Source organism: Mastigoproctus giganteus, chromosome 8, assembly GCF_048544385.1.
Source record: "Mastigoproctus giganteus isolate SK-2022 chromosome 8, ASM4854438v1, whole genome shotgun sequence".
Classification (NCBI taxonomy): domain Eukaryota; kingdom Metazoa; phylum Arthropoda; class Arachnida; order Uropygi; family Thelyphonidae; genus Mastigoproctus; species Mastigoproctus giganteus.
In genome coordinates, this window is record NC_143582.1 from 81,990,671 (window position 1) to 82,015,639 (window position 24,969).

General features: G+C 38.2%; 1 protein-coding gene across 1 annotated transcript in view; it reads left to right on the top strand.

Annotated features, from left to right (window-relative positions):
• Positions 1–24,969, top strand: part of LOC150081680 (uncharacterized) — an 833,960-nt gene that overhangs the window by 172,225 nt on the left and 636,766 nt on the right. The window contains exon 11 of the mRNA XM_090380284.1: positions 18,187–18,318. Coding sequence (XP_090236410.1) covers positions 18,187–18,318 — 132 coding nt within the window. The remainder of the gene's footprint in view (positions 1–18,186; positions 18,319–24,969) is intronic.

Consider the following 24,969-nt stretch of genomic DNA (forward strand, 5'->3'; position numbering starts at 1 on the left):
CAAACAGCTGCTCACTCTGTATAAATTGCAGATCTGCCCTACCATGGAAAATTGTTCCGACAACTGGGGTGGTGCCCCCAAAACCTCTCTTCGGCTTCTTGATTCCATTCAGAAGAGGGCAGTTAGGTTAATCAATGATTCATCTCTAACAGAGTCTCTCCACTCGCTGTCTCATAGATGTACTGTTTCTGCTGCATGCCTCTTCTACAGATATTTCCATGGACACTGTTCTTCTGAATTGGCTTCTTTAATTCCCGCTCTCTCTTTCAAAACAGTCTGAACATGTGCAGCCACCAGCCAACATCCACTTACTGTCCAACTTCAAACTCACAGAACCAACTTTTTATCTTCCTCGTTTATTCATTCAACTGCTGTTTTCTGGAACAACCTTCCTTCATACGTATTTCCTGAAAATTACAGTCTACAGAAGTTCAAGTCCAATATCAACAAATATCTTCTTCCGTATTCTCAACCTCCAACCCAAGCATGGTACTAAGTACTATAGGTTCTAATACCTCTCATGTTTGGGGTTTACATAAAAAAAAAAAAAAAAAAAAAAAAAGAGTAAAGAGAAGGGTTTTTTGCTTTCATAAAGATGACTTCGGTGGTCTGAGAGTTTTAAAATTCTGTACAATGGGACCAACTGATGATGTTACCAACAGCAAATTCTAAATGGGAAGCATTCAAAGAATTAATCTTGGAAGTTATTGGGCTTTTCGTACCAGCTAAGAAATATTGTTCAAGGTTTAGACCGAAATGGATGTCAGATGAAATAATTAGACATGTGGCAGAGAAGAAAAATGCATGGGATATATATAAATTAACCGGCGACAGTGAAGCCTATGGTAGATATAAGCTGGTCTGTTATCAAGTCACAAAGGAGGTTAGGCGGGCAAAGGCAGATTACAAGAAATCTCTGGCAAAGAATGCAAAGAAAAACAGCAAAGAGTTCTTCACTTATGTAAACCCTAGAAGGAAGAGGATGAATCAAATAGGTCCACTTGATATCAAAGGCTCAACTGCTGACGATGCTGCTCAGATAGCTAGCAAACTACGGACACCTGGGATGGATGGGATCTATCCAGTTATATTAAAGGAAGCAGCAAACGAAGTAAGCAAACCCTTAGCCATAATTGTGAGAGCTTCCTTGGACTCAGGGGAGGTACCCATGGACCGGACCCGAGATGTGCAAATATGACCCCGATTCATAAAGCAGGATCAAAGGGTGAAAAGTAATTACAGACCTTGTTAGTTTAACGTCTGTTCTGGAAAAAATAATGGCGGCACTGGTTAAAGAAGCACTGCAGGATCAGCTAGAGAAGACTTCAGTTATAGTTCAGACACAGCATGGGTTTGTTAATGGGAAGTCTTGTCTGACCAACTTGATTGGATACTATGATATGGTCACAAAGGAAATGGATGCAAAGAATAATTTTGATAGCATATACTTAAATCTTCGGAAGGTTTTTGATACTGTTGCACATGGAAGACTGCTGCTCAAATTGGAGTAGTGTGGCTTTGGAGGCAAATTACTGCTATAGATAAAGAGATGATTGAGTGGGAAAAGACAGAGAGTGGTAATCAATGGACACTGCTCTTCATGGATTAATATTATTAGTGGAGTCCTCCAGGGTTCGGTGTTGGGTCCATTGTTGTTTTCTGTATTTATTAATGATATTGATGATGGTATATCAGGCTTAATGTCTAAGTTTGCAGATGATACAAAGGTCATCAGCGTTGTTAATGGTACTAATGACAGTACACTACTGCAACAGGATCTAGAAATGTTGAGATGGGCTGAGAGGTGGCAACTGAAGTTTAACATTGACAAATGTAAATTACTGCATATGGATACCAATAACCCCGGCGTAATGACATATCAACTGTCGTTACCCTCCTCGCAACGTTAATGCTGACCGTTCGCAAAATTACTGCTTCCCTCTCTAGTAAAGTCTCTGCTTCACCTGCTAACAATGTTACTGCTGACCTCGCTTGCAATGTTAATGTTACCTCTGCTAAAAGTGTACTGCTTTCTTATTTTTCTGATCGCTCAGTCACTACTTGGCACTGCTCCTGCCTCCACATGGTGGGGCCTATAACCTGGGAGAAGGAAGTCCCTCTGCCAGGGCTAAAAGGAGCAGCAATGAATTGCAATGAATTCATTGTTGCTCCTAGAGCCACCACTAGAGCCAACAGTTTCTCATCATACTGACACCCGTAAAAGGCAGCACAATATAAGTCTTTCAAAAAAATGAGAATGGATTCTAACAAATCAGAACCATCAGCTTTTCATATAATGCATTCATTATCAACTCAGCTGGTAAGCAGACCCTCACCCTTTGTTATCCAGAGATGTCTCGAAAATTTAACAGGTACACCAAAAATGGTAAAACGATTCCTGTTAGGAGATCTTTTAATTGAAACTACATAAGTAAGGCATCCTGAATTATTATTAAAAATGTTCTCTGTAAGCAGAAGCGCTTCTTGATTAGACTGGAGTTCGAGCCAGTGACCACCAAAAGTCACACCACATAGCACGTTGAACTCCTCAAAAGGAGTGATAAGTGAGTGGGATCTATTGAATGTCACTGAAGAGGAGGTAGTTCTGGAATTACAAGAACAAAAAGTAACACAAGCAAGGCGAATTATGATCTGGAAGGATGATAAACTTGTTACAACATGAAATATCATTTTGACTCTTAGTACACCTAATTTTCCAACTTCAGTTAAGGCAGGGTATTCGCACTGCCGAGTCCATTCATGTATTTTGAATCTCTTAAGATGTTTCAAATGCTAAAAATTCAGTCATTCTAAAACAACATTAAAAAAATCATGCTCAAGCAGAGTGTACAGCAAAGTCTCCAGAGTGTCTGAATTGCATGAGGGACCACCCAGCTAATGACGCCTCCATAGCCAGGTGGGCAGGAGTAGCAGTGCGTAGCACACACTTCTAGATTAGACCCGGGGTTCAAGCCCACCAAATACGGAGGATGCGGAAAGGTCAGGGAATGGCCACCACATATCCCCGGAGCAATATGGCCTTAGTTGCTAATGCTCCTAAAAACCAAATAACAAACAAACAAACAAAACCCAGCTTATTCGAAATCATGTGACCTGTGGAAAATGGAAAAAAAAAAAGTTTACAAAAGTATAAGATGGAAAATAAAGTATCATACCAAGAAGCAAGAAGGTAAGTCAAGGTAACTTTGCCAAAATGCAGCTATGCTCCTGCAACCCAAAATTGTCAGGCTGTCGCAACCCAAATGGAGGTGTCAATCCCGCCTAACATATCCATTGCAGAATGGGCACTATCTGTACTGTTGACAAATCAGCCTACTAAGAAACCTGTTTCAGTTGATAATACAAACAATACCCCAATCTCATTTCCATCTAAAATTAGATCAAGTGATAAAGTACAAAATAAACCGCAAAGGCAACACACCACTGAATCTTTACAATCAAATTCAAGGAACGTAGTCAACAAAGATGTAAATGCACAAGAAGAAACAATCCTTAATCTTCATGCAGAAGAAGACATGGAGACTAGATGTTCAGCTATTGGAACTGATAATGGAGAAGAGAGTATAGATTACAGACACCCTTCTTTTCCCAGAAAAATAAGACCAAATATGATCGTCAAAAGTAAACTGCTCCCTCTCATAAGAAACAGACAGACTCAACTTCCTACTCTAAAGCCAAATAATGCAGCACATTGTACAATGGAATTGCAGAGGTTTATGCAGTAGTACAGATGATATCTACGATTTGATCTCACGATATAATCCTGTAGCCTTTGCTTGCAAGAGACTAACTTAAATCTACAGATAACTTATTTGGTTAAAAATTACACTGCCTACAGAAAGATAGAAATTCGTCAAGTTCCACACACAGAGGTGTTGCAACTTCAGTGGATTGTAAAATACCAGTTAGAAACATTCCACTTCAGACCCACTTAGAAGCTATTGCAGTACTTATAGCAGTGGGACAAACAATAACTCTAGTCTCATTATACCTTCTACCTAACAATATCTACACATTAAAGGAACTAGAAGACCCTATAAAACAAATACCATCACCTTTTTGTCTTCTTGGTGATTTCAATGCAAATCATCCACTATGGGGGGGGGGGTCTGCCCACATGGACAATAGAGGAAACTTGATAGAAAATATACTAGACCAGCTAAGCCTAACATTGCTGAACAATGGTAATAGCACTTACATTCACCTCCCCACGGGATTGATATCAGCAATTAACTTATCTATTTGTTCCCCTCAATTATTTCCCATTATAGATTGGACAGTTTTAAATGATCTGCACAATAGTGATCATTTCCCAATTATATGCAGAATTCAAACAATGCAGACACCTTGCCCTGATCATTGGGTATTATGGAAATCCTCCAAAGCAGATTGGAAAAAGTATTCTGTCTCCATCTCCTTTGATAGCCAATTGATACAACTAGAGTCCATTGACGATGTCACTGCGCACATTACTAAGCAAATACTAGTAGCAGCTTCCAAGGCAATGCCACAGTCTTCTGCTTTCAAAGACAGAAACTTTAAACACTGGTGGAATGATGCTTTTACCATAGCAAAAAAAAGGAAAGAAATAAAGCCTGGAATCTGCTCCATAAGTTTCCAACCACCAACAACCTAATTCAGTTTAAGAGGCTTGAGGAAAAAGCACGACAAATTAGAAGAAAGGCTAAAAAAGATTCATGGATACAGTTCTGCTCCTCTATCACAAAGGATACTAGCAGTAAAATTATTTGGAAAAAAATTTGACAACTAAATATTCACTTGTTTCTGCTCCAGCCTTAACCAAGGATAGACAAGAAATATCTTCACTGCAAGAAATAGCTAACATGCTTGCAGAGACTTTCTCTGAAATGTCTGTCACAACAGCTTATGATGCTTCCTTTCTACAAATCAAAGCCATAGCAGGAAGATACAAGATAAATTTCCAAACCACCCAGTCTCTTGCCTACAATCACCTTTTCACTTATTTGAACTCCAAGCAGCATTAAATAGATCATATAATAACGCTGCTGGAATCTTTTATGTAAAGCTAAAACATCTAAACAGTGCAGCTTTGAATTTACTAATAACATTCTTTAACCAGATCTTTCTTAAGGGTACATATCCCTCTTCCTGGCATCACTGCGTTTTAGCCTTTCCCAAACTAGGAAAGGATCAATCACTTCCACAAAATTACTGACCAGTCTCCCTTACCAGTTGTTTAGGTAAAACTGTAGAAAGGATGATACACCTACCTGGGTTCTTGAAACTGAAAAGCTGCTAAGCAATGGTCAGTTTGTTTTCTGACAAAATAGACCCACTTTGGATCTTGTAGTGAAAGCAGAAACTAATATCCATATTGTTTACGTGACAAATGAACATCTTGTAATGGTAAGTTTGGATATTGAAAAGTCTTTTGACATAACCTGGAGGTATGGCATATTGCAAGAACTTTATTCCCTAGGGTTGCAAGGACATTTACCCAAATTCATTCAAATTTTCTTCAACATAGAGCCTTTCAGGTATCTGTACCCAAGAAGATGGTGTCCCACAAGGGTCAATACTTAGTGCTACTCTTTTTTTACTTAGGCTGAACACCGTAACCCAAAACATTCCCAGTACTGTAGAATTATATATGTATGCCAATGATCTAACTATATCTTTCAGTTCAAAAATATTCATACTATTGAAAGACAGCTGCAACTCTCCATAATATGGATATTGTATGTCAGAACAAAAAACAGTTGCAATTCACTTCTGTAAAAAACACAAGCTGCATCCAGAACTGGATCTTTGGCTAAAGAACCACCTGATCCCTTTCATCAGTAATCTTAGTTTCCTAGGTTTACTGTTGGACACCAAACTTAACTTTGTTTCTCACATAACATACCTCTGAACTTTTTGTTTAAAGAAACTTAATATTCTTTGGTCCATTTCTGCTATGGCATGGGGTGCTAATAGATATACTCTTTTACATTTGTATCGTGCTCTTATCAGGTCTCGTTTAGATTATGGAGCTGTTGTCTATGACAGCTAAGAAAAGTGCACTAACCAGACTGAACATCATCCAACACATTGCCCTTCGTACTGCACTAGGAGCCTTTAGAACATCCCCTATCCAGAGTCTGTATGTAGAGGCATATGAACCTCCACTTCACCTTAGAAGGAAAATTCTGCTCATCAATTATGCTGCAAAAATTCAGTCATCCAACCCATCCTATTTGACCCTTACTTCTCAACCCTGAATGGACCACATTCTACAATAGCAAATGTGGTGAAAACAGATGCACTGGTATTCGGCTAAAATAATTGATTCACACCTGGAACAAAAATTTGACAATATGTTTCAAGAGACTGATGTACCTGATTCATCCTGGTCTCTAAATCTCCTCACTGTGATACCTATTTTCTGCAATGAGGAAATAAATCCATGGCAAATGTAAGTTTTAAACAGCTACATAAAGGCCCTCAACAATGCTCAAAGCTGTCTAATATATATACAGATGGTTCGAAAACAGACTTTGCTGTTGGTGCAGCGGCTGTCTTTTTTTCTTTGACAGTTTCTATATCACTATCAGTTGAATGTAGCAGTTACACTGCAAAATTATACACAATAAAATTAGCCCTAAAGAATATTAACACTTTCCACAATACTAGCAGTGTAATATACACAGATTTTGTGAGTGCAGTGTCTGCACTGGACAATAAATTTTCAATATCGCACCCCATCATAAAACAAATATTTTCCTGTTTAAGCCACCTACGAAGTAAGAATCATGCAGTGGAATTTTGCTGGATCCCAGGGCATTCTAGTATCAGGTAATGAGGGAGCAGACCGGGAAGCCAAACATCCAAACAGTACAATACCATCACCAAGTACCATATATAGATTAATTATTTGAAGCACATAAAAAAAAATCTGTACATTTCAGTGTCTGAAACCTGGAAGTCACAAGTGAACAACAAATTGCTCGAAATCAAAGAGGAACCAACATTATGGAAATCTAGCTTCAGGCAAAACAGACAGGAAGAGGTTGTTCTAGCAAGATTACGCATGGGGCATTCACATCCAAACAATATATATCTTCTCAAGGAGGATGACTCACATCAATGCACGCATTGTACATTACCACTTATAGTCAAGCATATGTACTCTTAGATTGTACACACTATTCCCATTTCAGAAAAAATACTTTCCTTTCACTGTCAAGACTGAAAGAGCCTTTATCGCTCGCCCATATTATTGGAAACAATGTGGTTAATCGGGGCAGCTGTTTATTTGGGGCAAATCTTAAAAAAGAGAACCCTATCGAGAAAATAGCCAGGGTTTACTTTGCTTAATTGGGTCAACATTCCATTTAACTAGTTACCATGGCAGACTAAACCAAATGGGTGATTCTGACTTAGTCATAGGCATCTCCACTGCTAAGATTTGGGCGAGTCTAAAACATGAGGTGAAGATTCTGTTCTCTTGCTCAGTGAGGACACACTCTGTGGCTGTATGTGACCACATGGTGCACAATTCCTGTTGACACTGTAAATTCTGAAGTAGCATATTCAGCAGTGCATAATTTTTCTAAATTTGAAATTTTTCTTGGACTAGTTTAGAGTACTGCTTGATGTTGTTAATGATAAAGAAATAAATGAAGCAATAGATGTTTTGCAGCATCAATTCTGTCAGTTTCAGTGTGAGAACCTGTCAAATGCTATCATGAAAGAAAAATTGATGTAGGGTGGTCCTTGTTTTGGGGAACTGACAAGTGCACCAGAAAGCTTAAAATATAACAAATTATCTCAAGTATTGCTTGAGATAATTTGTTATATTTCAAGTTCCTCATAGCAGATGTGTGAGAGAATATTCAGCCAGGCTAGAAAAAGATAAACAGAGTTTAGATCTTTCCTTTTTGGTGGTATTTTGGAAATTCTCCTGAGAGTCAAGTCTAGAGAATAGAATATTGTCAGAAATAAAATTTTGACTCAACATTTCTGAATAGAGCAAAGTCTGCAGTGGTATCTTTCTCAGAGCAATTAAATTCAGTTGATGTATAATAGTAGTAATAGTAGTGGTATGTGATGCAAGAAAGCAAGCGAATGAGCTTATGCAGCATCAGCCAAAAAAAAAAAAAAAAATTACAAAACAATCCCCTCTAAATATTTGTCCAGTTCCTCCTTAAATTTATTTAACCTATCAACTTCCACAATGACAGATGGAAGTTTGTTCCAACAATTAACCACCTGCTGGCTAAAGGCAAATTTCCACACATATTCTACATCTGTCCTTCCTCAATTTTAATTTATGCCCCCTTAGGTTTGTAATCTGAACAAGTGGAAGAATCCCATCAGAATTCAGCATGCTCAACCCATTCAAAGCCTTATACACCTCAATCAGATCACCTCACAGGTGCCTAGTCTCCAGCTGCTGCAATTTGCAGAATTTAAGCCTCTCCTGGTAAAAGGATCCCTTCATTCCCCTCACCAATCTTGTTGCCCTTCTCTGTACACGCTCAAGCAAATCTACATCCTTCCTAAAATGAGGCCTCCAGACCTGCATGCAGTACTCAAGGCATGGCCTGACCATTGCCTTATGCAGAGGGACAATCACCTCCTTTTCCCTGCTAACAAAATTCCTATATATCATTGACAAAACCCCATGACCTGCCCTGGCAGCCAGCATTGCTCAAAAAAACTTCATATCTGACTGCACAATTACTCCCAGGTCTTTTTCATTTTCTACCACCTTAAGTTGGTACACACAGTTGGTACGTTTCTCTGGGGTTACTTCTACCCATATGCAGTACTTTGCATTTTTCAATGTTAAACTTCAGTTGCCACTTCTCAGCCCATCTGCCCAAATCTAGATCCTGTTGCAGTAACACACTGCCATTACTGTCATTTACAACTCTGACAACTTTTGTATCATCTGCAAACTTCGATACTAAGCCTGATATACCTTCATCAATATCATTGATAAATATACAAAACAACAGTGGACCCAACACAACCCTGTGGGACTCCACTAATAACATTAGTCCACGAAGAACAGCACCCATTGATTATCACGCTTGTCTTCTCCCACTCAACCATCCTTTTATCCATTCTGCTCCAATTTGTACAGTAGTCTTCCATGCGCAACAGTGTCAAAAGCTTTCCTGAAATCCAAGTATATGATATCAGAATTATTTTTTGCATCCAGTTCCTTTGTAACCACATCATAATAACCAATCAAATTTGTCAGACAAGACTTTCCTGTAACAAACCCACGCAGTGTCTGAATTATTGCTGCAGTCTTGTCCAGATGATCCTGCAATGCATCTTTAACCAGTGACTCCATAATTTTACCTGGAACAGAAGTTAAACTAACTGGTCTGTAATTATTCGTGTCGCCCTTCGATCCCTCTTTGTGAATTGGGGACACTTTTGCACATCTCCAGTCTGTGGGGACCTCCCCTGAGTCCAAGGATGCTCTCATAATTATGGCTAAGGGTTTGCTTACTTCCTTTGCCACCTCCTTTAATATAACTGGATAGATCTCATCCACCCCAGGTGACTTTCTTATGTTTAATTTCAACAATTTCTCCTCCACTTTGTTCTCAGTTATTACAAAATCATTAAGCACAAGGTTATCATTACAATTTGATAACCTTGTGGCATTTTCAAACCTTAATAACTCCTCCTGTGTGAATGTAGATGCAAAATACTCATTCAGTTTGTTTGCTATCTGAGCAGGATCATCAGCAGTTGAACCATCGATATCAAGTGGACCAATCAGATTTATCCCCTTCCTTTTAGAGTTTATATATAAGTAAAGAAATCCTTGCTGTTTTTCTTAGCATCCTTTGCCAAAGATTTCTCGTAATCTGCCTTCGCCTGCCTAACCTAATACCCAATCAGAAATCTGCAGACCAAGAAATATTAGTAATCTAATGTTTAAAAGAATGCTATGCTGGTAATAATTCTATGACTAGAAACAGCCAGATTCATCATCCTCTGCTAAAATCAAATAACCATAGTATAATTCAAAAACTGTTGAGGATTCAATTCTGTATTGGTGACTTGTATGATCTCATTAGCTCTTATAGTCATAGAAGAATTTGTTTAAAGGAAAGTTACCTAACTAATTTTCAGTAGATTGAAATTTCTTTTGCTCCATTGGAAAACCATATGGAGATTGACATTTAAACTATTGGTGGTGGATATTTAAGAAGTTGAAGCTGTTTGTGCAGGGAAAGGTTTCTTAAACTCGAAATTGAAATGTATTAGTATTGGTAATATGATGCATAAAGCAAACCTTATATGGCACTAACCAAAAAAAAAAAAACTATTTTTTCCATCCCTTCCAATAATTTGTCCAACCCTTCCTTAAATTTACCCACCATCACAACTCTAGATGGGAGGTTATTCCAACAATGGCTCCTCTTTGCAAAAACATAGTGTGCTATCATCAGCAAAACAATGGTTAGTATTTCAAGAACTGACTCAAAATAATTAATATACAGCAGAAAAAAAAGTGATACAAAGAACCAAAACTCAGAGAATGCCAGTATTCTTGGAGAAGTTGTCTGCCATCACCTACATTTTGCAGTCATAGAGAAAATTGGCAACTCAGTTGCAAAAAACTGACTGAGCCTAAAGTTTGGAACTTTGGAGATTGTTCAGAAGCTCTATGTTCCAAAATATTTTAGGGCAGAATCAGTAATTTCTCTCTCTCTCACACACACACACACACACATACACACCAACTCCCATGTAGTATATAAACTTGATAAAATATCAAATTTGCATTTTTTTTTTTTTTTGTTTATTTGTACCAAACCACTCATTACACAGCAGTCTGTATGTGTTTAGTGATTAAATTATAAACCCTCTTTTCAACCTTAGATATGTAAATATGATTAGGTGCTCTGTAACAATAATTTACTTTGTGTTCATATTATTCAACAGACATCTGTTAATGGTAATTATGCACACTATTTGAATTCTTTAACATTCATCTCACTCTCTCTCTTGCACACACACACACACACACACACACACACACACACACACACACACACACACACACACACACACACACACACACCCCTTTGCATTTTATTTTAAATTTGCTATGAACACATTTCATACTGGTGATTTTGTCCAGATTGCATATACTTAACAAAAGCACTTCTAGTATACCGAAATAATCTGCAATTTGATTTTGCTGCCATTGCAGTCTTGTTACATTCTGTATTCTTTCTTACTCACAAAACTGTTATAATATTTCTCTGATATGGGGAAATCCTAAAATATGTTTCATTTTAGTGCTTGTGTCTGCAATGCTGCACAGAGACATGACAGGAGGGATTTTCAAGGCTTTGGGGGGGAATTTTTCTCAGAGAGGCAGGCCTTAGTTGGTGAATAGAATTTATTTGTAAATATGGTATTCACTTAAACACAAGAAGTGCAAAATTTTTTGCTAATGCCATTGAGCATTCAAGGAAAACTGATAATTTGGGGGGGGGGGTCTGTACAAGATTAGCTCAATTTAGTAGCATGGGACAAAATTATGTTTGCACTTTCTCTGAGAGCACATTATGCAACCATTAATGACCTTGAACACTGAAAATAAAAGTGTAATAGAGGCAGAGCTTTTCAGACCTCAGAGAAACACACTTTTAGGTGTCTATAAGGAGTATATATCAGGGTTGTCAAAAGAAATAAAAAAAACTGAATTTTTCTACAATAATGCTAAAGTACTGTAACCATATTAAATGAACTTGATTGAAATTTTCTGCAGATCAATTTTGTTGATGTGGTTGGGCATATGGAGGTGGTGCCACTCCATGATAACAGATGAATAATTTCATTTTGGTGAATACTGTGTGTTAACGAGAGATAGGGAAGGACAGAAGGGTTCAAGGTGATGCTTCTGGTCAAAAAAATCCTGAAAGTAACAAGAAACTTCCCTGAGTCAGAATTGGGTAATGCAGATGTTGAGTCAGTTTGGTGTTAAATGACTTGCAGTAAAGGGAAGATGATGATATTAGAGATTATAGGCCATATGACTGAGAAGTATGACAGAAATTCATTTAAGCAAATTGAATGGACTAGCAAGTATGAATGTCTCATTATGGATGATTTGAGCTTACCCCTTGTAGACTAGAATTCATGGACCAGAAATACACTGTCTGTATGGTTACAGGTTTTTGAACATGAGTGTAGAAGGGGCTCTAATATTATAGATCTAGTTTTCACTAAGGAGCCTAACTGTATCAAAATATTGACAGCAGTGAAACCAATAGCAAGTAATGACTACAATCCATAAAATGGATTGTATCTAAAGAAACTTATAATCAAGTTAAAGATAAGTTTTTCAAGAGAAAGTACTATAATGGAATGAGATATTTCTTGGAATCAATTAACTGGATTGACCACTGTGTGGTGTCAGATACAAATATGCTATGGGATTTATCAAAAGGTTTATCCACTGGTATGAATGGTACATTTAGCCACAAATGTATTCGTACCATTTGTCTGTCTGTCTGCAAAATAATCACAGTGTTACCGTGCTGCCCACACCATGCTCTAAAGATGACCTGGGGCATGTGCAAATTTAAAATTAGTAAGTTGCCCGTAACACATGGGTTTTCTAAAGACCAGCATAATGGACCAAAATATCTAAAAAAATGGAAGAGTATTATCCACCTCCATTTCCATGGTAAATGAGGTGTATGTAGACAAGGAATTAAGAAATTAGAGGAGCAGCATCTCTAACCTCCGAGGAATAAATGCAAATTCTTTGTCGATCTACCCTCACTAGATTCTGACAGGAACAGGAAAATTCCTAAATATGCCTTCCTCTAAAGCGTCCATAATAATATTAGCTATGGGGGCTACTAACCAGGACACCCATAGCAGTGCTTTGAATTTGTTTGGATAGGGAATCATCCAACGTGATCAAATGTTCGAGATATGGCAAATATCATCAAGGTCCTGTCTCTTGGTGTGGAATCCCTGTCCAACAGCCATCTGGCAAATGCAGTTGCTAGCTGTATTGGAATAGATGTGAACAGGGAAACCACGTTGAAGGAAACCATGACCTCAACTCACCATGACTCACTCCAAAACATTAAAATCTGTAATGATATGCAGGAAATGAGCATTGCTACCAATTGTGTACTCTGTATTACCAATAAGCACTGATAAGAGACCAGCTATATATTTGGAGAGTTCATATGACCAGGTACCACAATAGGCAATTTTATGGCTTACCGAAAGTGCACAAACCAGGTATTCCGTAGCAATAGGTTGCTATGGAATACCTGGTTTGTGCATTTTCGGTAAGCCATAAAATTTTTAGAAGCTAGCAACCCGTTGCATGAAGTCTCCACTATATGGACTTAATTATTTACTTATCTCTATACCAAGAGTATACCAGCTTATTCACTTTGGATTTTATACACGTAAGTATTTTAAGTCTTCAATAGGCTCATAAGCCTGCAGTCACATAACAAGGCCCACTGAACATGGTCTACTCTATTTAGCACAACAGTACAATTTCCTTTATCTGCTGGTAAGGCCACAATATCCTGATCTTTACACAGAGAATTATGGTCACTCTGCTAGTACGATGCAAGTAGAAGCCACTGGTGCCTTCTGACTTCAGTTTTGTAGTATTGGGTTTAGTTCCCACTCTAATGGACAATGCACTCATTTTTACTACTTATATTCCCTATTATTCAGATATTTCTGCACTTATTGCCAGGGTGGTGCACCATTACATACTGATTGTGTGCAACTCCCTGGTAGGAGATTACAGTCAGTGTTGTACAAAGTCAAATTTGCTGTTCCATTGTTACAGCATACAAATGCAGTATATTGCATTACTTGCCCGGATTGTTGGGTTTCTTATAAGGAGAGTCAAAATATAGATTATGTGATCATTTTTCTGAACATGAGGGGGCTATTCGCTGGTCTCATTTTGACGATACATGGGCTCAAATGATCTTATGGTCTGATGAGGCACATTTCACTCTTTGTGGGGCCGTAAATGCACAAAATTGCCGAATATTCTCATCCATCTGCTTTGCATGAAAGACTACTACAAAGTCCATATGTTACAGTATGGTGTGGATTTTTTCCAGCCATTTTTCTTTGAAGAGTGTACACCTCATGCCCCCCTCCCCATAAGGTAACTAGTGCATGGTACCGCACTTAAATCTGTAATGTTCTAAGAGTTCACATTATTTCTGCTCTGCAAGAAAGGCAATGCTTGGAGACCATAGTGTTCATGCAAGATGGTGCCCCTCCCCACAGTGGTCAACAAGTGAAGGAACTGCTCCCTTCAACATTTGGAAATGATCACATCATTTCTAGAGAATTTCTGCAGTTTTGGCCAGCCCGATCAGCTGATCTCGATCCCTATGATTTTTGGCTATGGGGATACTAGAAAGACAGAGTTTACCGTGGTGGCATACAGACGCTTGTCGATTTGAAAGCAAGCATTGAAAACAGCATGCCAACATCCCCAATAAGATGCTACATGAAACTGTGTCGCACGCAGTCCTCTATCTAATCCTAAGTTAAGTATTCCATCTCATGTTTACAGTGCCAATTTCTCCCCTGGTGGCAGAAATTTGAACTAATTTATTTTCTTCTACAAATCGCTACCCCCATACCCTAAATGACATACCCACCGATTTTCATAACCCTGTCTCTAACCGTTTTGACACTAGAGTCTCCTGAATAGGGAAACTTATTTTATTTTTATTTATTCATCTATTGCAGTAAACTCAATTTAACTTTCGTTGGTTGAAGCAATATTTATTTTAATATGATTATCCCTGGTGTTCAAGGCCTCTTTTCTAATTTTGTATCTGCTTGTCTATCCTATCAAAATTGTCTGGCTTCTATCTAACAGAACATCCATATGTAACCTATGGATCACGGTCTTGTCTGCAACTTCAAGGCCTACCATACATCTTTAAATAACTAGTTAAGGCAACTGATAAAGATGATAAGCACATGGTAAAATAATTTTGGAACACTTTTAAATCTTAAATTGCATCAATAATATCAAAGTAATATGAGAGAAAATCACTGGCACATCTATGAACAGTATGTTGCAAAAACTGTGGCCAAAGGTATATGGAGTTTGAAGAGTTAGTCTCGTGCTGGGTTGGCATAATTTAAAATATCCCTATTTAGAGTGTCTGTAGCATATTATAATGGAATAAGTATGGAGTGTAAGGCATAAGATGCTTATAGATGAGGATACAATAACAAGAAGAGCATAATGACTCTCATGCTACCAGAATTTGATTGTGAAAATTCACTGTCAAATGGAAGCAATGCAGCAGGAGAATCTCAGGATTACAGGTGTTGCAGGCAGTATAAAAGAGGTGTGATGAAAGCATGTGGTGCCAGAGGAATGATTGTATCCTTTGTAGAAATTGGAAGTTTGGGAGTGAAGCCATTAAGAGGTTGCAAACTTTTTAATGAAATTGAGAACATTGCTACTGCATTTAGGGAAAGATGAGTGGACAGTTGTGTACTGGTATCAGTACCAGAAGGTAGAACCCGTGCATGTGCAGCAGCAAGATGACTGGATATTCAATGCACAGCAGTATGAAAGGGAGTGCACAAGGTTTTATTTCTACTCATGTAAACTCCACTGAAGCAACAGTTGCAAGTGGGTGAACTCAACTTCTTGGCACAAATGGAGGTAGACACTAAATGGCTAGGAATATCCTTTTGGCAGGGTGGTGGCATTTTTTCATTTGAATGAGGGCGTACCCAAAATTGCAGAATTTGGGCTACAGAGCTTCCGTGTAATATAGGGTGGTTCATGAGACTGTACATAAAGATGTATAGTCAAAGCATAAAGATGGGTGCCTCTGTAGCCAGGTGGGCAGGAGCAGCAGTGACTTAGAGTTTATATGAGTAGAACTAAAACCTTATGCACTCCCTTTCATACTGCTGTGCATCGAATATCCAGTCATCTTGCTGCTGCACGTGCACTGGTTCTACCTTCTGGTACTGATACCAGTACACAACTGTCCACTCATCTTTTCCTAAATGCAGTAGCACTCACTTCTTGCTTAGACCGGGGTTCGAGCCCATGACCACCAAATACGGAGGATGCGGAAAGGTCAGGGAATGACTGGAGCAATATGGCCTTAGTTGCTAATGCTCCAAAAAAAAAATACATAAAGATGATCTGTACAAGGATTGCTGCAACATCAGTTTACCATTTAGAGGATAATCAGCTACCCATTTCCCACGGTGTAGCCATCTCTACTGGCTGACCTTTCTCCTTGTGATTTTGGGCTCTGGGGGCTGCCTGTTCATCATGAACGACATTCCCAACTTAGCAGCCCTGAAAGGTAGCATCACACAGCATATTACCCCCAAGTTTTGCCTGCTGTTGACTATGCCATTACTCAGTGTGAATTTCTGAAAGACCAGAGTGACAACTTTATCACGCTGCATACTGTAAGTGTTGATTCCCTTATTGACACTAGGAATGGAACATACCATACCATTAATATTGTGTTCATGTACTTGACATCATGTTGTTGCTATTGTTGTAAGGTATTAAGTGCATCACAGACTTTTACCAAATTGCATTCTGTCTGTACATGTGCGTGTTCGTTGGTTAATTTGCTTGTTGTTGGCAAACTGTATTCCTTCTGCCTGAGATTAGTTGACTACAGCCCCAATTGGAGAAAACTTTAGAAATTTCCACATTCTATGATGGAACTTAAATTCAGACCTCTCTAAAGAGCAACAAGTGGCAAAACCACTATATTGTCTTGGAAGACTTGATATTACTCATGCCTCATGTTATGTGTTGCTGATAATGCCGTTACATGAAATGTCAAGCAATAAAGTGATAGTGTTTCTGTACTTGTGTTAGGCATATTCTTCATTTGCAGTATGCATATAGATCATGTAAAATCTTAATTGTTAACAGCCGAATTTCTACTGTTGACAGTTTTTGGAATTAATTTTGTTTTTCGTGTAGTTTTTTTATCCACATCTGAAAAAATACCTGCTAAATTTTGTTGGATGTCCTCCATTAGTTCATGCTCCAGACAGCTCTAAATAGGAATATTTTAATTGTGACTATCTAGTATTAGCAGGGGCATCATCCACTAACAGTAATCTGCAACCTGCTTGGCACACTGATGGCATTGAAGTTCAGTGCGTCTTTATCACTACATTTTTAAATGATGCTATCACTAGATTTTCAAGACACTGGAACTCTTTATCTAAGAATTGTGACTGGGACTGCAGCTTGAAGTTAAGAAAGCTGTTCTTAACAATATAATTTGCTATAAATAAATGCTTTGAGAGTGAATGAGAGAGAGAGAGAGAGAGAGAGAGAGAGAGAGAGAGAGAGAGAGAGAGAGAGAGACACTCTAGATACATTGTTTAAGCACCAGCCTAAATACTGATAGCTGTGTATCCTCCTAAAAAGAAGGATGCACAGCTATCAGTATCAACACCACATAATTCACAGCTTGGCATAATTCATCTTTCAAGTGAGGTGTAATAGGTAACCAAGGCTAAATTTCATTTTGTCTGTTTATTTATCAGTTTGTATTGCACTGCAGAGAATTTTTTAGTTTAAGTAAAAGTTGAATTAATTTGATACTGCAGTTAATTAATATATTAATTGCACAGATTGGGGTTTATTCCTTAATTAGTTGCTTATATGTACTTGTAACCAGATTAAGTCTTTGCACAGCACTCATAGATAAGAAATAACTCTTATAACCATCCTTCATACAATTTATGTTTCAGTGGCTCTCTAGAAAGTTGATTTGCTGAAAGCTCTTTCTTCCAGGAACACATCGTAAGCATTCAACAGGGTATCAGCACACTTAGATTTGTATCAACTGCATTGAAAAGTATGATACTAAAAATGTACTAATAATGTGTTCATTTTTCTCCCTAGGTGCAGGTGATATTTATATGGAGTACATAAATAAATATAAATGCAGCTTCCATTCACTTATTTTTAATATTATAAGATTATTTAATTTTGTTGAGTATTCTTATTACTCTATTCATGCATCACATTTAAGACTATGCTTGTGTGTGAGTTTTTATTTTTTGTGTATAGTTTTAATTGAGAAAGAATATAAAAGAAAGAGATAATTAAATGACTCATATTTATTATAGGGTGAAAAGGGAGAAAAGGGTGAACGAGGTTTGACAACTACCTTAGATGGCAATGCTTTTCCAACAGGATTTATTGAAGGGCCTCCCGGACCTCCAGGACCTCCTGGTCCTGCTGGACCCCCTGGTAGAAAAGTGAGATATTAACTGTCTTCTGAAAAAATCTTTTTCTCTCTCTCTCTCTCTCTCTCTCTCTCTCTGTCATTTATTCTAATTTTAGCATTTCGTTTTCATTGTAACTGTTATCGCAACCATTTAAGCTTCATCTGTATATAATCCAAGAGTAAACTTAATTTTAATAAAATGGGTCAGGCTCAGTCTTGCAGTACTTTTAAACAGCATTGTTTCCTACAAAGCATATTGCTGTTTACTTGTATTGGATACCATTACTCTATTGGCTATTTCAGTGATTGTTGTCCCTTAATCGACAGATAACTAGACACCATTGGTGCAGGACTTGACAACTCAGCAGTGACATATTTCTACAATAATTCCCAAACATGCTGTCTGAGTAATGACAAGCATTCAGTTCGCAAAATGTTAGCATGTATTTTGTAGTACAGGTCGGCCATCACTAATCTGGCCACCGATAATCCGGTTCCACCGCTAATTCGGACATAATTTCAAATTTCCTGAGTCAGCATGCCAACCTGCCGCTACTGTTTTGGTGGTGTTGGTTGCAGCATCAGCTGTTGGTGCGAACTCATAAACACTGGCAAGCCATTCCCACTTGTTTTTCTGCATTTATTATTATAACCAGCTCACATTTAGCCCTAGCCATGGTTCCAATGCATAAAGGAAATGCCTCTCGTGGTGTAAACCGCAAACACCGTACATTGTCCATAACAGATAAAGCTGAACTTCTGAAAAAATTTGACAGCAGTGTGTGAGAAGTTTAATTCTGCTTAATTGTAAATTCCAGCAATTTCTCTCAGTTCCTCTATTTTAGTAATTTTCTTATAGCCATTCCTTTTTTTTTTTTTTTTTTTTACAACACACTTGTACAAACTTGCAGAAAAACACAACATAATATGACGGATAAGACAACACGCTAATGAACTCATTTTCACAAAATCTCTAACAATACTGACAAACTTATTGCGATGTTTGAGAGTTTATTTTATTGCAATTAATTTTATTGCAGTGCTTGCTGCACATGCAATAAAGCCGTAAGTATGCCGTAAGCATCACATGTATGTGGCTGACACGGCTTCTCAAAAATAAAGTAATCTACTGGACCACATATATGCGACATAAAAAAAAAAAAAAAAAACTTTTTTTCTTTTTTGATATTTTAAGTGAAAAAACGGCAACACTGACATTACAATGTTTATTTTAGAATTACTAATCAAATTATTTGCTAAATATTTTTTGGCTGCTCTGGAATTTTTTTCTTAAACTAGCTTGGCAGTCAACGTGTTAAAGGTAGGATGAGGTAGTTAGCTGTTGGGTAAACTGTATATGCTAAAATAACCACCAGTGATCCGGCAAACTCACTGCTCTGGCACCCCATGGTTCCCAACTCTGCCGGATTAGTGATGGTCGACCTGTAGCACAATTTAGCTTGCTCTGTCCTGGTTGAGCAAAAATTAGACTTTTCCCACTGTGTGTACCTGTTTGTGTTCTTATGAATGACTAAGGTTTTAATCTAAATTTTCTTAAGCCCCTTATAATAAATTAAAAATAAATATGGGTTGACTATGGTATTACAATAACATTAGTACTGCTGTTAAAATGTCAAAATGATACAAAGAAGTGAAGCTTATGTAGTAATGTCATCCAATAAAAAATTAACCAGTTTTATATTTTAAATATTTATTTAATCCTGCTTGAAATATTTCTGTTCTCTGACATAATAAGACTATGTGATACCTTGTTCCAATAGCAGATTTCTCTTTGACTAAAGGCAAATTTTAGTCAAGCAAGAAAGATAAAATATTATGTCCCCATCATGAAAATTGCTTAAATGTATGTGGTTAACTTTAAAGAAGTAGACAATACTTTGTTTAGTTTTTTCCATCAATTTATTCAAACTGCCCACTTCCACAATAACAAATGGAAGTTTGTTCCTGTAATCAATTGCCCACTGGCTGAAGGAAAACTTCCTCACATCTATCCTGCTACCATTCTTCCTCAATTTGAATTTATGGCATCCCCTCCCCACCAAATGTAGTCTGAGAAAGAGAAAGAATGCCATCAGCATTGAATGCCATCACAATCCATTCAAGCCTTAAACTCCTCAATCAAATCATCTAACAGGTGCCAGGTCTCCAGATGCTCTATTATGCAGAATTGAAGCCTTTCTTGGTAAGACTGCCCTTTTGTTCCCTTCACCAAACTCATTGCCCTTATCTGCACCTGTTCCAGTAGATTTACATTCTTCCTAAAATGAAGCCCTCAGACCTGTATGCAGCATTCAACATGAGCCTAACCATTGCCTCATACAATGGGTTAATCACCTCCTTATCCCTCCTATCAAATTTCCTGAAGATCATTGACAAAACCCCGAGAACTGTTCTGATTCTGCACTGCTCATAGAACATCATATCTGATGGGAAAATCACCCCCTGGTGTTTTACATTTTCCACTACCCTGAATGTAGTACCACACAGTTGGGATTTAATCTGGGAATGCTACTACCCATATGCAGTATCTTGCATTTGTCAATGTTAAACGTCAGCTGCCATTCATCCCATCTTCCTAATTTTTTTTAGATCTTGTTGCATTTGCTTAATTTAATTACTGTCATTAACCACCCTGCCATCCTTTGTATCATCTTCAAACTTAGACATTGTCTGATACACCTTCATCAGTATCATTAATAAATGAAACCACAGTGGGCACAGCACTGAACTCTGGGTGACTCCACTAATGACATTAGTCCACAAAGAGCAGTGTCCATTAATAACCATTCTCTCTCTCTCTCTTCTCCAACTCAACTATCCCTTTATTCATAGCAGTAACTTTTCCTTAATGTGACACTGCTCCAAATTGTACAGCAGTCTTTTATGGGCAAAAGTATCAAAATCTTTTCTGAAATAAAAGTATATGATATCAAAATCTTTTCTGAAATAAAAGTATATGATATCAAAATTACTTTTTGCATCCAGTTCCTTTGTTAGTACATTATTATATCAGTTGTTGTTGTTGTTGTTTGGTTTTTAGGAGCATTAGCAACTAAGGCCATATTGCTCCGGGATATGCGGTGGTCAGTCCCTGACCTTTCCGCATCTTCCGTATTTGGTGGTGACGGACTCGAACCCCGGTCTAATCAAGAAGCGTGTGCTATGCACTGCTGCTCCTTCCCACCTGGCTACGGAGGCGCCATTTTATATCAGGTCAGACAAGGTTGTCCCCTTAACAAATCCATGATGTGACTGCAGTATACTTGCATTCCTGTGTATATGGTCCTACATTACTTCTTTAACCAGAGACTCCATTATTTTCCTTGAAATGGAATCTAAGTTAACAGGTCTGTAATTACTCGTGTCACACTTTTATCCCCCTTTGTGAATTGGTGATACTTTTGCTCATCTCCAGTCCATAGGGACCTCTCCTGCATCAAAAGATGCTCTCATAATTATGGCTAAGGTTTTCTTACCACCTTGCTCCCTCTCTTAATATAATTGAATAGTAGTAGTAGTAGTAGTAGTAGTAGTGGCATGTGATGCAAGAAAGCATGTGTATGAGCTTATGCAGCATCAGCCAAAAAAAAAAAAAAAAAAATCACACCATTCCCTCCAAATGCCTGTCCAGTTCCTCCTTAAATTTATTCACCTATCAACATCCACAACGACAGATGGAAGTTTGTTCCAGCAATTAACCACCCACTGGCTAAAGGCAAATTTCCGCACATCTATTCTACATCTGTCATTTCTTAATTTGAATTTATGCACCCTTAGGTTCGTAATCTGAACAAGTGGAAGGATCCCATCAGAATTCAGCGTGCTCAACCCATTCAAGGCCTTATACACCTCAATCAGATCACCGCGCAGGTGCCTAGTCTCCAGTCACTGCAATTTGTAGAACTTAAGCCTCTCTTGGTAAGAGGATCCCTTCATTCCCCTCACCAATCTTACCTTGCCCTTCTCTGTACACGCTCAAGTAAATCTACATCCTTCCTAAAATGAGGCCTCCAGACCTGTACGCAGTACTCAAGGCATGGCCCTTTTTTTTTTTTTTTTTTTTTTTTTGATTTGGTAGTTGTTGGCGCATCGGCTTCTGTGGCCATATTGCACCTCCCAAGGTTTTTGCAGTACTTTGATCCAAGCCCGAAGCGGGAATCGAACCCGCGACCTTTGGGTTGCCGGGCAGGTACTTTACCCACTCGGCTAAGGCATGGCCTGACCATTGCCTTATACAGAGGGACAATCACCTCCTTCTCCCTGCTAGCAAAATTCCTATATATCATTGACAAAACCCCCATGACCTGCCCTGGCAGCCTGTCTGCATTTCTCAGAAAACTTCATATCTGCCCGCACAATTACTCCCAGGTCGTTTTCATTTTCTACCACCTTAAGTGTAGTACCACACAGTTGGTACGTTTCTCTGGGGTTACTTCTACCCATATGCAGTACTTTGCATTTGTCAAGGTTAAACTTCAGTTGCCACTTCTAGCCCATCTGCCCAAATTATCTAGATCCTGTTGCAGTAGCAAACTGCCATTACTGTCATTAACAACCCTGCCAACCTTTGTATCATCTGCAAACTTTGGGTGGTTGGTTGGTGGAACAGACTTCCATCCCTTGTCGTGGAGGTTGATAGCCTGAATAAGTTTAAGGCTCAGCTGGACAGGTGTTTCGAACGAACAGGGGGTGAAGTGGAAGTAGTTATTTTTTATTTATTTATTATTTTTTTTTTTTTGGCTGATGCTGCATAAGCTTGCTTTCTTGCATCAAATGCCTCTACTAATGCTAATGCTAACTTCGACATTAAGCCTTATATACCTTCATCAATATCTTTGATAAATATACAAAACAACAGTGGACCCAACACTGAACCCTGTGGTACTCCACTAATAACATTAGTCCACGAAGAGCAGCACCCATTGATTACCACCCTCTGTCTTCTCCCACTTAGCCATCCTTTTATCTATTGTAGCAACTTACCCTTAATACCATTCTGCTCCAATTTGTACAATAGTCATCCATGCGCAACAGTGTCAAAAGCTTTTCTGAAATCCAAATATATGATATCAAAATTATTTTTTGCATCCAGTTCCTTTGTAACCACATAACCAATAAAATTTGTCAGACAAGACTTTCCCTTAATAAACCCATGCTGTGTCTGAATTATTGCTGCAGTCTTGTCTAGATGATCCTGCAATGCATCTTTAACCAGTGACTCCATTATTTTACCCAGAACAGAAGTTAAACTAAACTAACTGGTCTGTAATTACTTGTGTCACCCTTCGATCCCCCTTTGTGAATTGGGGATACATTTGCACATCTCCAGTCCGTGGGAACCTCCCCTGAGTCCAAGGATGCTCTCATAATTATGGCTAAGGGTTTTCTTAGTTGCTTTGCTGCCTCCTTTAATATAACTGGATAGATCCCATCCACCCCAGGTGCTTTTCTTATGTTTACCTTCAACAATTTCTCCTCCACCTTCCTCTCAGTTATTACAAAATCATTAAGTATCCTGCTACAATTTGATAACCTTCTGCCATTTTCAAACCTTAATAATTCCTTATGTGTGAATGTAGATGCAAAATACTCATTCAGTTTGTTTGCTATCTGAGCAGGATCATAAGGTCAAACCATCGATGTCAAGTGGACCAATCTGATTCATCCCCTTTCTTCTACAGTTTACATAAGTAAAGTCTTTGCTATTTTTCTTTGCCAAAGATTTCTCACAATCAGCCTTTGCTTGACTGACCTCCTTTGTTATTTGATTCCATCCACCCCCAGAATTGCCTTTTTTATGTTGAACTTTAACAATTCCTCTTCCAATTTTCTATGCAAACTTCTATGACACCATTGGGCGTCATAGAAGTTTGAATTTGTCAATGTTAAACTTCATTTGCCACCTTTCAGCCCATCTGTGCAACTTTTCTAGATCCTGCTGCAATAGCATCTGTCATTGACCTCCATAGCCCAGTTGTCGGCAGTGGGAGTGCAGTAGCACATGCTCTTTGAGTAGACTGGGGTTCAAGCTCCTGAATGCTAAATACTGTCGATCTGCCAACCCACTGGACCAGCATGGCAGATTATGGTTCATTTCCCTCAACATAAATTGTTGAGGGAAATTGTTGAGGCTTCCATCCTGTAGTGAACTGATAATGACTGCTGCTTACCCCTTTTTTACTGTCACTAACAATTCTGCCAACCTTTGTATCATCTGCAAACTTGGGCATTAAGCCTAATATACCTCAATGTCATTGATAAATATAGAAAATAACAATGGGCCCAACACAGAACCCTGGGAAACTCCAATAATAACATTAATCCATGATTACCACTCTCAGTCTTCTCCCACCCAACCATCCCTTTATCCATAGCGGCAACTTGACCTTAAAACTATGCTGCTCCAATTTGTATGGTAGTCTTCCCTGCAGCAGCAGTGCCATACCTAGGTATGGGCGGAGTGGTCAGTCGCCCGGGACCAGGAAATGTAGGGGGCCCAAATTCTGATGATATATATATTTTTTTTTTAATATAAAAAAAATAGTTGTTTCTTAATATAATACTTTTATTATACAAAAAAAATTCCATATTGGCTTATTTATATTGCAGTAATTTTTTTTTTATAATCAGATATTAAAAGAAATAAATTTTTGCCTATTTC